This window comes from Anopheles moucheti, chromosome 2 (genome assembly GCF_943734755.1).
Source record: "Anopheles moucheti chromosome 2, idAnoMoucSN_F20_07, whole genome shotgun sequence".
NCBI lineage: Eukaryota > Metazoa > Arthropoda > Insecta > Diptera > Culicidae > Anopheles > Anopheles moucheti.
In genome coordinates, this window is record NC_069140.1 from 35,439,125 (window position 1) to 35,455,895 (window position 16,771).

At 44.8% G+C, this 16,771-nt stretch overlaps 2 protein-coding genes across 4 annotated transcripts in view; one reads left to right on the top strand and one right to left on the bottom strand.

The window, feature by feature from the left end:
* The window catches only part of LOC128296683 (microtubule-associated protein Jupiter), a 117,390-nt gene extending 106,701 nt beyond the window's left edge, over window positions 1–10,689 (bottom strand). For all 3 annotated transcript variants that reach the window (XM_053032141.1, XM_053032140.1, XM_053032142.1), the window contains exon 1: window positions 10,302–10,689. In XM_053032141.1, coding sequence (XP_052888101.1) covers window positions 10,302–10,357 — 56 coding nt within the window. In that variant the 5' untranslated portion in view covers window positions 10,358–10,689. The remainder of the gene's footprint in view (window positions 1–10,301) is intronic.
* Window positions 10,690–11,504: 815 nt separating this feature from the next.
* LOC128309731 (uncharacterized transmembrane protein DDB_G0289901) lies at window positions 11,505–14,914 on the top strand. Its single transcript, XM_053046191.1, has 2 exons — window positions 11,505–13,478; window positions 13,554–14,914. The coding sequence occupies exons 1-2, from the start codon at window positions 11,925–11,927 to the stop codon at window positions 13,758–13,760; spliced, it is 1,761 nt and encodes a 586-aa protein (XP_052902151.1). The 5' UTR covers window positions 11,505–11,924; the 3' UTR covers window positions 13,761–14,914.
* Window positions 14,915–16,771: the final 1,857 nt, after the last annotated feature.

Below are 16,771 nucleotides of genomic sequence, written 5' to 3' on the forward strand. Positions count from 1 at the left end.
ACATAACATTAGCGTGGGGGGTGGTGGTCACTGTGTGCAAGGGTTGATGCTCGTGAAAAGGAAAAAAAGATTATTATTGGTCCCATATGAATTGTGCGGATCCATTCGGTCTAATCACCCGTTCCTGCGACACAAGAACGTACACACGCAGAGAATTCGTTGGAAAAGCAAACAAAAATCCCGCACGCCTCGACAGGAAAGGCATGTCAATGCAACGCAGCCCGGAACTGATAAGGCGCGTAACGAATCGTTTACAGCCCAACAGAAACCAGCATTAGGCATAACAGATGGACACGCATGGTGCGAAATTATCGTACCGAGTGGTGCACAGCGTCTAGAACGATTGAAGCCCGTCAGACTGTAAACATACACCGTACCAGCAGCAGCTGCCCTGAGACGAATCACAAAGACCCGAACAACATGCAGGCGTAACTACTCCACAGTTTCGAATGTGTGGCAACGAACGAAATCATTAACATTGGGTGAAGTTTTTTACTTACCCAAAATACCATCAGTCACTAGGGATACACTCTGCACGCTGGTATTGATACTTCAAATGACGCGATCAGTTCGCCGTTCATGCATCGAGCTTCATTAGAATGGAAAATAATTAGCAAAAACTTCCCAGCTGAAACAAAAATCAATTAGATGCGCCTTGGCAGATGAAATTATTAACTTTCGTAGGAACCAAACTGCTGAGGTCATCATATCCAATCAACGTCACATCCAGCAGATAAATTTGGGCAAAAACAAATGAAACCAATTTGATTGTTTTCCAAACAAACCTCCATCGGCAGTATATCGGTTCCAGAACGTTAATTCATCGGCAAAACACCGGCGCCATTAAATTCTGCTGATTTTCTACGCTTCATAAATTGCATCACGCAACTGTTCCATCGATCCTCCTGCAAGCGATCTTCGTTTAACAACATGAACAGTTTACATTGAAGCGCATTCTAGACATATCGCAGTGAGACAAAAAAGCATTGAGGTCACATAAAAATCAATGTCATCTGAGATGTCTCACGATGACCGCAAAACATCAAGCAGGGCCGCTGCGCGATCCTTACCCACTCGACACTGCCCGCCCATTGCCAGTAGCAATTTAATCTGTGACAGCCAAGCGAACCATTTACTTGTAGAATAGCCATTCATTCTTGATAACCAGTAGCTTCCGGATTGTATTGTAACAGGGTTGGTAAACATTAAATTCTTCACAAACTATTACGGTGGGGAATAAAAGGAAAGGGACGCATTTTTGTTTTCTTTTAATCCTCTACTTTAACTTTTTCCCCTTCGGATGGCACCATTTTTCTCACCGTCATCATTCCACGCCGCAGCAAGACAAGAAGAAATTAACCATTAACTATTATCGTCGGTGAGTTCGTCGCATGCGTCTCGGCCGGATTATTGCCGGTGTGACCTGCACTGTTGAGCTTTGAGCAAACTCAATTATCTTCGGTGGAACCGAAGAATGCAACGAAACGACAGAGAGAGAGAGAAACTGTTCCCGCATTGTGACCCGCACACCCCCTTGGCAGTAACACAATCCAGGCCAAACGTCAACCGGGCGAAGTTATCGGCCGTGCGGTGGCGACCAGTGCCCATCCTCGAGCAGTGAGTGTGCGCGTTGGTCAATATTTGTCTAAACATCCACTCCAAGCCAGCCTCCTGCCAAGAGATGCACTCCGGTACCCAGGAAAGTTGGGAGATGGACAGGAAAGTTTTGTGTGAATGGTCTCTCCGTCCGTCAGTGTCGCACATTCCGGAAGAATGCGGGGCGGCCACCAGAGCGGGGGGGTCGGTCGTCACCCAAACGACGACTTAATCATAGCCAAAGTAACACAAGATTTCACATTCCACAAACAAGCAGCTCGCTTCCCTGGACGGTGAAAATGTTTAGTTCTCGGATGAACCGGTGGCTGAGCTCTGATAGCGCATTGGCATCTAATTTGAATCGATTGTGAAAGGCGAAATAGAAGTTATACTTATCGCACCCGGTGTCAAATTGATTGTTGCCAAATAGCGTCCAACGTCCATGTTCGGTGTATTCCAATTTGCTCCGTCTTCCACTTGCAGAACACACCACGGAATTATAAGCCTGGTGTCAAATAACGTACGGGAAAAATTGGAGCCGCTCTCCAATTTGGAATTTAAATTTATGTCAAACAATCTCTCCTATACATAAGTCGCGGCAAAAACCCACTTGAATTTCATTGGGCACAGGATAAGGAGGAGGATATACATATCATCCAAACACCAACCGAATAAAAAAAACACCAACTCCCCAGAGATACAGACCACTGTGGGGAAGTTTGTTTGCTTACGATGAATATTTTCTTCGGCAGCAGATCTTTCCCTGTCCTTGAACGTGAAAGCTCAATTCCTCGAGCGGCGACGTGCGCAAGCACTGCTTGAAGTACGATCGGTTGTAAAGGTGAAGCAGAAGGGCCGCGGACATTGTTGGACACCGTTAAATAAAATCTCCAGTCAATCGGTGCCGGGAGTGCAATTACCACCGATCGACATCTGGCCATCAACGAATTCCTGCACTAGACCTAACTGAGAAAACCCACCCTTGCCTTGGTGACTCTGACCTGCGAAAGGTGTCGGCCGGAACGCTCTCCGGACTGTTTTGGAACTCGGGCTCCGGTCAACTTCCAACCAACCACCACCTGTGTGTGCGGATTTCCCATTTACCGTTACGGAGCAGATAGACAGAAGAACATCTCCAACAGCCATCCGAAATCCCAACGGATCATCACGTCCGGAAAACGGGGTCTCGCTGCTTTTCGGATCGTCCAACCGACCGTCCACCCCACACCAAGTGTGGGTTTGGTCCGCAGACGCAGACTGCCACTGTAGTCTAAAATCAATTTTTAGTGCCCTTCTTCAACTTCCACTTGTTTCCACATACTATGTTGAAATAGTTGCCTGGATGGCCATTTTTGTTTTGCCACCCACGAAAGAAAGGGCGAAAGGGGGTTTAGAATTATAGAGGGGTGTATTTCTATTTTATTTTATGCCACTTTTTCACTCTCCTTCCTTCTCAGCGGTACTCAGACGGCCAGACCCGGGAGCATGTCCGTCTCCATGCTTTATGTTCCACGCTATGACCGAAGAGGAAAAAGAACACGCTAACCGGGCATGCGATTTCTACACTTTGCCTCTTAACACCAACCTGGATCTGCCTGCTGGACGTTGGGGATCGAACAGCGAGGTTGACGTTGAGTTGTGTTCGATGTTCGGAGTCTCTCGTGTTGCTATTCTTCTTCACAATTCATTTAGCCTACTGCTCTCGCCTATATCAACCTCCCAAAACCCGATGATTTCCTACCCAACCACACACTCTCCACATGCCAGCGCCATGACCCGTTCCGTTCGAAACGATAATCGATTTTTAAAAGCTCTTTGCAACCCCTTCTAGACCTTCGCACGCCAACAGCCAGAGCACCCGGACAGCCGCGGTTGAACGAATGGGCTCCGCGATCGATACCGATTTGGTTCACATTTTGGCCTACGGATTTGCGATGTCCGGGGCATGTGTCCGCAGTTTTGCAATACCTCATCATAAAAAACCCGATGCAAAAGAAGTGCGACAAACAAAATGGGACGAAGGAGATGCTAATGAGCGCAAACATCTGCAACTCTGTGAGTAGCAGGTCGCAACAGTGGAGAGCTTGCCAACGAATCAATTCACAGATATTGGGCGAAGGAATTGAAGTGCAAAATAAGAAAACATGGTCCAGCTGTTTGGCGGTTGGCAGCTGGAGTGTTTTTGAATCGACAGTAGTAGAATTTAAAACGTATTCTAAGAGGCTTATGATCTTAAATATAATTTATTCGTTTGTTGAGATGCTGTTAAATTTCACTACCTAGGATTTTCATTGAAATTAAATCAATCGTTTCTAAACTATACATTATGCTCTCTGCTTTTAGGGCGAAACGATATGAAGTATCATTACTCCAGCAGTTGATCCGATCGGCGATCTTCATTAAACTAAATCCCGGTCCAAGATCATAACACCGTCTACGTTTGTCCTATGACCATTTAAATATCACCACACATCATGGGACATCCCAGGCGGAATAAGAATTGCTATTGTACGACATTAACCCCAGTTCTGAAATAAAATCACGATGATTCACAGACTAGAGCTATTTCCTGTCTACGTCTCCGCGCTGTCGCCTCGGCCGTTGTTGGGTTTTTTGTGTTTGCCATTTTCAAGTGCGACTCTTAAACCCCCACGAGACATGCTCTCTCTCTCTCTCTCGTTGTTTACTATTTCCCTTTATAGGATCGTGTCGGTTTCACATCTCATTTGCTTCGCCGACGCCACTTACTGTGCGTTCTTCTCGCTTGACTGGTGAAAAGTTTGCGCTTACGGTTGGAGTATTATTTTAAGATTTGTTTTTTTTCTTTTATTTTTATTGACAAAGCGCACAATTCCACTCCGCTGGCTGCGTTCAGCCCATCAGTGCTCATAATCATGTTCCACTTTGCATGGAATGTACGTCTTCATCAATGCTTTCCGGTGGGTCAACGAGTTCCATTTAGTCATGTCCATGTCCATCCACATTGCTAATTAACCGATGTGTCATTTGGAAAGCGTCGCCACCAAAAACACAAAAACGTTAGGCTATCATATGTGATTTATCTCATGTCGACCGTATATTTAAAAAAAAGGTGTACACGATCCATTTTTAAATGTGACAAACAGACACGTAAAAGCTTATCAGGTTCGCTCGTCACCGCTTTTTACCGCCCTATTTAGATCTAATAACTCATGCGCCCGAAAAAGCATGGTCAGCAACGGAAAGTTGTTGAACCTACACGCGCGTCGTGACCATTTGCGGCAACCTCGAATCTCCGGGAATATGTTTTTTTTTTTTGCATGCCTTTCGGGAAAGAGCGATTTTTGTGTTGCAAAAAGTGGCCACCCATTCTAGCAACTTCGGAGGTTTCATGTTCTTAACATTAAATCGCATGCAGCAGACATCGCACTCCCACTTAGCACCGGTGTGCCAATCACTCTCGCAATTGCATGCCACGATTACCCAATGACATTGGTCTGTCAATATGTGGTTCCGTTCGTTTCTTTCGACTGTTCTGTACAAGTTTCATCCCAGTGCCAATCATTGCCGCGACGTTCGCTATAAATCTTTCCCTTGCCGAGCGCCAAGATGAAAGGTCAGCTTGCAGCAGCACCAGAGTCCACCAGGCAGCGCAGAAGGTATCTGTGGCCCGGCCTGCTGCAATGAATTATGAGCTGTCTTGCTAGAATGGCGGTACTGGGTGCTGGACCAATATCGTAAGGGATGCAAATGTGCATAATATTCTTCCAATCCAACAGCTGCCCGAGAACCGACAGTAGAATGTGCCGACAATTGGACGAGTAATTATTCAAACGAAGACGATAACCCCCCTGGTGGAATACTCCCCACACATTGAAACATAATCCAAAGGCCATCATCATTCGGGAAACATTATTCTTCAATCCAACAATTCTTCACTATGTATTAAATGGCCAATGCAAAACCCCCAACCACAAAACGACCACTTGGTCCATATCCTTGGACACTTCTTTTTGTTTTCTTCCGGTCAGATCACGGTCTTGTGTGTGTGTTCGAACGGCGCGACATCAATTGCCTACACACCATCATCGGTATGCGGTAGGCACACCAACAGCACGATCACAGACGATCTTGAAATCCATAACTCATCGCACTCAGCGACAAAGGGTGACCCTGCCCTGAACGGGAATAAAGGGACGCATCTCATCTTCCAGTGGGACGCCAACGTTACCCTTCGCTTTGTGCGATGAAAATTGAAAGTCTAGCCTAAACGGGTTACATCTCCTGTAATCGGGTGGGTTTGGAACCCTTTTCTTTTCGTCTTCATGACAATTAAGGTGTGTTACCGGAATGAATATATCTGTCGGTTGATCCACTGAGCGGAACAGTCCAAACCCCTTTTCTGTGGGCTTTAGCAAACTACCGATAGAACAAGAGAAGGTGTGAGAAGTCAACACCACGAAGGCGACTCTCGCGGGGGGGGGGGGGGGGGGGGGGGGGGGAATTGATTTTAGTTAATATCGAAAACATCGATGTCCATTAGACGTCAAGAGTGACCCCGGACGGCAAGCGAGAAATCAATTAGTGGCTCTACATCGAACAAATGCCCTTGGCGACCACGAAGATCACTTGCAGCTCTTTCTTTTCTTTCCCAAAGAATTCACCACTCGAGACCGCATTGACCGCAGATGGAGAAATGTAACAAAAACGACGATAGGAGACAATATTTGTGGTGACTCATACAGAAGACACTTTTTAATGGTCAGATTTTTGTCCTAGAACGATTATTGGCTAGACAGAAAGCCATGAAAAAGCATGACATTTAAACAGAATCAATATCGTATCGGATTACGTTCAGTAGAGAGTGAGAGATACATTGTCAAGGAACTATTATTTTATATCAAATGTTAACTTCTCTATGGCTAATGTAAAATCCATTAAATCCGCTAAAATTAAGTAATTCATTTGATAATACTAATTGTTCTTTTCCTTATAATATTTTGCAATTGTAGTTAACTTAACAATCAGCCATTTTTTTTAACAACAACCATTTTACCAGCTCCTTTAAATATTAAGAAGTTAAGTTTATTTGAATATATTCAAAACAGCCATTCAACATTAAAAGAGGTTTGAAACACCTCAAAGCCACTTGTCTAAATGTCTGATTGTTAATTGTTGATCAAAGAAGTTGAATTATTATTGACATTAGAGGTTTAGCTTGAATTACTCCTTTTTTACTTATCCTTCTAACCGCGATTGACCGACCGCCGACTGCCAATGCTTTATATCCAGGCCTTTCTGACGGAGGATCATTTTTGTGTAATGATTGTGATTCATTACACAATTTAGGATCTTAATAAAACTTTCCTCGCAATGACTATTAATTAAAATTTAAAAAGTTAAAATTAAACAGTGCGTCATACACTCTTTTTCTTATGTTGACTAATACTATAAAAGATGGAACTCTTCGATCGAAGAATATATTTTAACGGACATGAGAATGTTTAATTGAGAAAAAAGTAAAAGGCCAATATAGACTTCTTGCTTCAAAATATTTAAAAGGACAATTTTTAAAAATCGATGCATTTAAAGCATATATGTAACAAGTTTAAACATTAATCAATTGTTATTTACGTTGCAATATTGGTAAAAAATAACACAAAAACTAACGTGTCAACTAGTTGTATTTCTTGACACTCCAATAACAATCTGCATTATGATTATCAAAAATTTAAAAATCCTTGTAGCAGAAAAATCTAAGTCATGCGTTTGGCTGCACCATGCGACCGTCTCAATTTAAGGGTTTTTAGGGCAAATAAGAGGGCAACGAAATTCTAGAAAGCGATCAACCCAACAAACACTAAATCTAAAGCATCATCTCGGAAGAATTTCATTTTCTACGGCATAACTAGTTACCGAAACCCTTTTACTGCGTAGAATAACAAAAGAACAACACATATCAATTATTTTCCTTTGCCAGGATGGCGCACACGGATGGAACACTATCGGGGGTTGTGTTTTATGCATCCCTCATTGAGTGCGGTTCAAAAACAACCGCGACAAGAAGAGTTCAAGACAGTTCATCACACCAGTTTCCTGCCTGCGGCGGCATCATGACTCATCTGCCTGCATCGTGAATGATTTCTTCTTGTTTGCTGCCTGGCAAGGATTGAAAGCTGAACTTCTTCCCTGCCGTTAATAAGACTTAGCTGCGGAACCACTTCGGAGGCGTTCAAGCAAAACCTAACCCTCCCCATCATCTGTCCGCTATCGTCTTATGATCTGTCAAAGAAAGCGATCAGTGCATGGAGGGCGCTATGAGCCTACACTCGAAACAAAGCGAGATTGTGTCGATGTTGGTAATCATTTAATAAAAAAAATCAATTGTGCGATATCTAAATATATTATCTTAATTTAAAAGCATGGAATTATGAAGAGTATGGTGGCTGGTGCATTAATATTACCCTTATTACACTGTTTTTAGCACAAACACACGCTTATCTCGCGAAAAATACCGAATCCCTGAAGCTCCAATTTATAGTTGTCGGCTGAATTTGGATTGCGTGTATTGTTTTGGGCAACCTTGAAGAAAGAGAACTAACTAAAGCGCTCGGAAATGAAAGAAATCCCACCATTCTACAGGAACCGGGCCGATTAAGATCGCCCAAAACAAAAACGCCATACCATTACCCAAATGTGCTGAACCCAAGCGTGTTGTAAAGATTTCCGCAATACGCACAACTTTGCTCCGCAGACAAAAGGCGACGATTTGCCCTCGGAACACGGGTTAAATAACAATAATAATAAATTATTGAATGCCCCAGCACGGTGAAGGAGTTGTTCTCGTCTTAACTACACGTCACAAAACCCCCTTGGCACCACATCAGCTGGTACCACCCTAGGTTTTTGTTGTAATAATCGGTGTGCCTACGTAGAATGGTAACCGACAGAAAACCGGCTTAATCCTCCAGAAACACCACGGCCATAAGATCGCCCCGAAGCAATCCAGCAGCATTCGTGTGTGCGTGTGCTGAGTAATAGAAGTTTGTAATTATTGAATGCTTTCGCTTTAAACCACCCGGGCAAAAGGTGCAGCCCACACGCGGATGCTTGGACTTTGCAAAACTACAAATGCAACCGATGGAGGCCCAGCAGGCCAACACTGGTGGTGGCACATTAGGTGGTGGTTGCGCAAAACCATTTCGAGATGCCGGAAAAGCAAACGAAACGCGCACAAAAACCCAACCGGAGAGGCACAGGCTGCATGTAATCGGAGCTGGCATTCGGGGGAGCTGACTAAGAACCTTAACCCACCATAAAGATTCACGATCCGTGGCCAGTGCGGAACACCGTAAACAATAAAACTCATCTGACCGGTGTGCATATAATGAGACCATTTCAGGTCTCTATCTCGCACCCTCGATACGCACCATAAGAGTGGCATATCTGTAACGCAACGCCCAAGAAGCCCACATTCCGATCCACTGCTGGCCAACACTCCGATTCCAACTGCGGGTAGGTTCTAAAGGGCCGATGTAAAACAATTTGCTTCCTTTGAATCTCCAGACGACCGATCGCTACATTTGTCCTAGCTGCCGGAGGGAACGGAATCTTCTGCTCCGGTCTGGATCGATCGATACAAAAACGGTGGGAGCAACCGGATGCCTCATGTTACGGTGGAGAATTTGAGGAATTCTTCCTATGTTGTGGCTCAAGTGGCTGTCCACGTTAAAGTGATGGGTGTCTCTTTGCAAACACACATTCTTCCGGCTTGTAGGCATGCTGCAAACCATTAACCGTCACACGAACAATCCGTCCTTGTCAAGGGAAGCAAAATGGGTTGCTGATCAACTTCTGCAGTGTTCCATAACTATGCCCTTCCTTATTCATATTCCAATTGCTTCTTTCTATCTACCAGCAGGCGATAGGTACGTTCTTTGCAGGCTAAAATGAAAAGATACAAATCTTTACTACCATTTAAAACAAGCTATTGTGGGTGATTTTATGGTGGCAAGATTAATTCAACCGTCAATAGCACGATTTGCATTTACTTACACTTTTATGGGTCCAGTATTGCAACCAGCTCGGCACGCCAGTAAAGATATTCTGAGCGATAAGTTGCTTGCCCGTCGTAAATCAATTGCAGTACCGTTTAATGGCGTTTTAATACGATTAAAACAATTGAATTGATAAATCACTGTTCTACTACTCTTTGATATGTTTCCATAAATAAATCTTTTAATTAAGACATTATTATGGAAGCCCTTTTCTTTGCTAAACATAGCGCTGTTTTTGGCTCAAACTTTTAATTTGAACTATTACGAATTAAAAACAGTCGCTGATCTTTTTCTTTGTACGTGTGAAATGGTCGGCTTTGTGTATTTCCAGCACATAGCCAAGTACCGCAAAGATTCCCACCTCATTTGGCAATATTCTCCCCCCAAGTTCCCTCTGCTCTGCCGCAAACGCGACGCGAACTTGTGCAAATGCGGACCGTACAAAAGAACGAGAGCAGAACCCCAAGAATGGGAACGATAGAACGATCCTGTCCCGGGACAGAGCACGTCGACCTTCTTCTCGTTGGGATCGCAGGCTCCAAACGCAAAGCGTATCTGACAAGAAAGAGCCGGCGCAAAAGAACACGACAACGGCAACGGTAAGAAACCCCACAACTAAACCAGCTCAATAGCGCGACGCTGCTGGAACCGGTAGATATTCCCACTTACTTGCTGGAGGCCTTGGAGTTTTCGCCGAATCCGACCGTGAAGTTTGTCGAGGTCATGTTGATGCTTTGGATGAGGCACGAGCTTTACAGAGGACAAACACTTACGGAACTGGCACACTGGCACTGGGCACGATAATATTTCCACGAAAAAAAAGCAGTGTACAACTTTGATGTGAAGTTTCGAATATTGGTATCGCAAATACCGGGTGCCGGGTGTTTCGCGAACAAAACGCACTTATTTCATGGACCGAGAAAGGGAACGATTATAAGCGCACTTGTTTTAGCACAGGTTATCCTTTTGCTTAGGATATCACGAAATGAAACCACTTTTACGAACGTAGCGAAACACACGCGGGAATATCAAGGAGCGAGCGTAAACAAAACACGTCCGAGCCTGCAAACGGTTGAGCAGAAAGTGGGAGCCAATCGAATGAGCGTTTGTCACACTACAGCCGTTGAGAATGGTTCGAATTCACACTACAACGACCAACAAGCACACTTGGTAGTTTTTTTTTGTCCAGGTTTAGACAATTTTAATACCGATATTCCTCCCTAATGTAATTGTGAATAAGTTTTGCTATTAACAATGAATTATTTTAAACCTAAACAAGCTTCAAATAGTTATGTTAACTATCACGTAACATTAAATAAGTCCGATTCTTGAAAACCACAACTGCTGGATGGGATTCGAACCATTCGGATCGGTTACGTTCCCACTGCCATCACTACTGCCATATTTTTGAACAGTGGTTGTCCACGGAGTCGTTTGAACAATATTTGCATATTTTGATTTTTAAAACCCTCATCTGCCTTTAAACAGTTTTCATGCGAAAATTAATAAGCTCAATTCTCAATTGAAAAATACACCATACTCTAATTTAGAAATAAAAACATATTTTTAAAATATCAACCTGAACAAACGTGTATTATACCACGTGCAATACTTAACTCCGGTGTTATTTCCACCAAATTTACGGCCTTCAAAATCATTTTATTTTATTATTAGTGAATTGCTAGCATTTAATTTAATTTTTGAAATTGATAAACCTTTTTCAACAGTTTATTGAATTTTTCAAAAATCTATTTTACGCTTTGTCAATGTTGACATCTGCGAACCCTACCACTGTTGGACTTTCGTGCATCGTCGCCATTTTTCAAACCACATATTGGCGAATCAAAAACAAACTTCACCAAAAGCGGAAACTCTGGCTTCCTTTATTGTTAATACATCGCACACGTAGTGGCGTCTGTGAATCAAAAGTGTTGGACGCGTTCGGAAAGCAGAAAACCAATTGGCTAGTGGATTGCATTCGTCTCCTGTGACAAAAAACACGCTCTGGGTCAGAAAATTTAGATAAAGAAACTTTGACCGTGTGTAAATTTTGTTGGCTCGTACGATTGATATCCGTACTTCATTTGGCCACAAATCCGGTTTGAAGTTACCAAAAACGGGTACGGCTTAAAAAATGTAGGCTAAATAGCAAATGCTATTCATTTGTTCGGTAAATATAGCGTGTAATCAACTGGTCAGCATTGAAAAGAAAAACAGTAAGTGTGTGTGGCCACGGGCAGGAAAGTAAGCCCGTTTCGTTCGTTCTATCCCGTGATCCATAATTCGACAACAATGCTTAACGTAGGCACGGTCACGGTGGAAGCCCACTATTCCACCAATTACGTTGAAAATTATCTCGATTCGGTAGAAAATCTTCCCGACGATGTGCAGCGGCATCTGTCACGCATTCGCGAAATTGATGTCCTCTACCGGGGTCATCTGCGGGATGTAAATATGTACTGCGAGCAATGGAGCGTCAACCAGACCCAGGGAACTATAGCCGGAACGACGAAAACCAGTACGAATGAAGCACCATCATTGTCAACGGTGGCAACAACAGAACAGAGCAACGTTTTGAAACGGGCCACTTCTCGCATACAAAAAAGTCTTATCGCAGCACAGGAGCTGGGTGACGAAAAGCTACAAATCATCCAACAACTGCAAGACCTGATCGATCACAAAACACGCCAACTCGATCAAGATTTCATGAACCTTGGCAACGAGTTCTTCGTGCGGCTTGATTATGCCCGGGACGATAAAACAGATGGTGGTCGGGATGGAAATGGTACCAGCGTTATCGGTACCCTCGGTGGAGGCAGTAGCTCAAGCAACGGACCGGCCCAATACGGGGTGACAGGAAATGGAACCGCCAACGGACCGAATGCTTCCGGTGGATACGGCCTTAGTGGTGCTGGCAGTAACGGTGGCAACAGTGGACTCGGTTCCAATTCGCATATCATGCACACAAGCAATGGAACCAGTGGTAACGGAGTGGCGAACACACTGGGAGGAGGAAATGGGTCCGGCATGTATGGAGCAAACAACGGCAGCGGTTCATTGAGCAATGAGCGAAGTTCGAAACGTGCCCGTAGAACCCGAAATGACCAGACCGGTGGCTCTGCGAACGGCTCAAATACACCCAATTCGATGTGTGGTGTTAGCGCGATGGAGGTCGATCCGATCGAGGATGTGCTTGGCGGTAATAGTGGCGTAGGCAGCGGCGCTGGTGTAGTAACGGGTGGAAGTCCCGGTAACGCAGCGGGTGGAAACGGTGGTTCAACGGGTAGCGTTTCTATTTCCACCGGTGGCAACGGTGGACAAAGCGTAAGCGGAACAATGAAGCAAGAAGCTGGCATTGGTGGCACTGGGAATGGAAGCAACAGTGGTACGGGTGGATCAGGAAATAGCCATAATATCGTAAGTGCACCAGGGTCCGGATCCGGCCAGAACTTATCAGCAGGAGGCAACAATGGTTCTAAGAATGGTAGCAACGGTGGAAACGGTGGTACCAACAGCTCCAGCAGCGCTTCCGGCAGCAGTGGAAATAATGGTAATGGCAACGGCGGCAATTCTGGCGGTGGCGCCGGAAGTAGCAATTCGCAGCTCAACAATTCCAACCAGGGTGCTAGTGGCAGCAGTGGTGGTGGTGGTGGTGGGAAAAAGGGCAACGGAAGCGGTAACAACACTGCTAGCGGTAGTGGTACCAGTGGTGCAAACGCGGGCAAGAAGAAAAAACGCAAAACAGGAGGTCGGGGATCGCATGCAACCCGTGAAGCCCGGGAAGATACGCCGGCGGCCGAGGAAACGATCGATCCGGACGAACCGACATACTGTCTGTGTGATCAGGTGGGTTCTATTGTGAAAACCTCACACACGTCAGCCGCTAACGTCCGTATGTTTTTTTTTTACTTTCATTTTCAGATTTCATTCGGCGAAATGATCCTCTGTGATAATGATCTCTGCCCGATAGAGTGGTTCCACTTTAGCTGCGTTTCGCTTATCTCGAAACCGAAGGGTCGCTGGTTCTGCCCGAACTGTCGCGGCGATCGACCGAACGTGATGAAACCGAAGGCACAATTCCTCAAAGAGCTCGAGCGCTACAATAAGGAAAAGGAAGAGAAAACATAAAGTGATCCCTAGCCCTGTGCAAGGTAGTTAAAAGAGGCAGTAGCAGATAGCATTTGCTTAGCACAGACCGAGTATATAACATCCTACGCTCGCCAGAACGTATTTTCAAGAAGAATGTAAAAGCAACAATGAATGGAAGAGTGGTCACTTGTTGCGGTATTTTTAGATTATAAGCTTTTCTCTCATTTCTAATCGAAAACGTCTCACAAATGAAGAAGGAAGTTAAGGTTGGTTTAGTTCGAGGCGCTACTAGCGATGTAATTTACTGCGTTTTTATTTACTTCTTGTTTTACTTTTGTTTGCATGTAATGTCTGCGTTACGCTTCCTTGAAGGAATCAAATAAATTAGGCGAGACAGTTTCAGGAGGGAAGTAACAAGAGAACGTTCTACGATTAGTAACACCCAACCGCAGTACACACTATATTTATGATCAGGACTCCTGCAGTAAGATTTTAGAAGCAACAAGATTGAAAGTAAGGACTTTTTTGAAAGATGATTAAAACAAAACAATAATCGTCAGATTACAAACAAGAAAAAAAAACATAGCACCACGAGCGTATCGATTAAAGACTAACATCCGATGAAGGGTCAACTCAAAATGCCGACAAATTACGACCCTCGTGTGCCGTAAAATTTGTAATAACGCTTCTCGCTTAGGAACGGAGAGTGAACCGATCTGGAAGCACATTAAGTGCTCACTTTTCGCTTAATTAATAATGAATGTATGTTGGTCCCTCGTACCATGCCCACCAGACGGCAAATGTTTATTTACTTTTCGATGCGTCTGTCCGTCAACAAAACAGCAACGGAGCGTCAGTTCGGGCGGGTTATGACCGAACCGTTTGGGCACGTTCCTTGTTTGTTGTACGGTGAAAAACGAAGAAACATAACGGTTGTTACCTGATTTGAGGTTTGCATTTAGCCCGGGAAGGTTCTTTGCGTGAGAAGGGTGAATGGAAAAAAAAATGTTTTGAAAAGCTGTTAATCGTACATTTTGCGCTCTCACCACCATTTTGCGCAGCCTGCCAATTAGTGGTGACAAACGATTCGGTAGCTTACGAACCATTAAGCCATCCCCGGAGGTAATCTGGATTGAATTAATTTCTATGACAAAATTATGCTTTAATTGATAGCAAAAGTTTGCACAATAGTAGTAGCGCCGTGTTACAAATTCATACAACAAATAAAACCGAGACGTTAGTGTTACAATGCGTAACATGCGACAGTGTTATACAAACTGCAAACAGTGTAGTGTACCTCTAAAAAGATGTTTTTTTCAATTCTGTTTTGCGCTTGGTATTAAAACCGGACCATTCATGGACGTCGTTCTATATTGTTGCGGATGCAAAATCGACCCACAAAACCTGTTGTTGGGCTTCAATTGCATGTGTCCACGTGCATGGAGGCGAACAGACACAGGATTTTAAGACCGTCGTCTTCAGCGGTTCGACCCAGGTTGACCTATTTAATGCATATAGGCGCAAGTGGTTCGATACAAGGGGAAACGATAATCGCAGAAAGATCGATCGTTTAAACGCAACCCCTTTGGATGACCTCAACCGAGGGATAGGCATTCTTTCGGCAAGTCATTCTACATCTCTTCTATCTATAAAAAGAAAAGAAATGAGCTTTTCATTCCGAGCTTTCTCTGCGGCAGCTTTCTTGATACAACTGATCCGAGTGATCGTACGCGCGTATTGCGTACGGGGGTTTGTTGCTCTCTTCTGCTCTTCGTGTCTTCGAGCTTGCTGCTGAGTGGGGCTCATGTTTTTTTTTTTATGTTGCTGCAAAGAAAGTCGTGACGCGAGAGCGTGGGCAACACTGCACGGGTGGGGCAGAAATGCAACCCGAATGTGCCGTGCCGTGTGGACCAAGTGGAACGATCGGTGCTTGCCAACAGTCCAACAGCGTCGCTGGGCGCGTTCGGCGGACGTTCGGTTCGGTTGCTCGCCAGTTGTGTCAGCTCCCGTCCCGGTTGCTCATCTCATCCTTTTTGTGCTGGCTCGCGGTGACTTCCCGCGGAACCCTCGCGAGAGGGAATCGCGCAAAACACCCCCGGGGGAGAGCCCAACACACACCCTGGGCAGCGTCCAGATGTGTGTGCCTGTTCGGGAACGGTTCGCGGTGTATAAAACACGATTCCCGCCCGCCGTTAGGTAACAGTCCATTGTGTAACGTTGCCGGGATCGGGAACCCCCAGCCAGCAGAGTTAAACCCATTTTCGGGAATAGTGCGTAGATCTACGTTTGTGTGTGTGTGTTTGTGTGTATTTGAACGATAACGTGAGAACGATCGACGAGCAATCAGTGAACTCTATAGTGCTGAACGTGAAGCGGGGAAGTGTTAATTGACCAAACCATCGTTCGAGACCAACCCCGCCAACATTACCAATCCGACCACAAAGCACGTGGAGAAAGTTCTTTGGCCGTGTGTGGGGTTGCGTGGCGGTCAGTTCGCACCACATTAAACAGAGTGGTATTTAAAGTGAATACGCTCGTACATAGCGAACCGTTGAACTCTCCATCTTTGCGCCAGGTGTGCAAGCGGATGCCAGAGGTCGCTACCGGGTCGGACATTGCAACCGCAGTAGAAGAAAGTTGTCGGCTGTTGTTTACTTCCGCCGATGGTTGTTGTGGTGTTTCCGTGACGCTGGTGAAATAAATAAATTTGTTTGACGCGTGTATCTTCGACGCAGCAGCAATGATCTCCCCACGTTCGATACCGATACGTAAGTTACTTTCATTTTGCAAATTACATTACCCTGTGTGGTTGAATTGTTGCTGTTCGGGTGATGACGGCAACCGAAAACAATCGTGGAGTGGATCGAATTAGGCCAGGGGAGGGTTTTTTTTTCAGAGATCCGCGAGATCACGTAACAGAGTTCACTAGGGAACTTTCTTGGAACTCTTATTACTCCAATGTGATTACCCAAAGGCCTAGTGCACAATAATGCTCCGGCTAGCGATGTAAGAAATCTACCGAGCATCGAGTTCTTCCCACATAATTAATC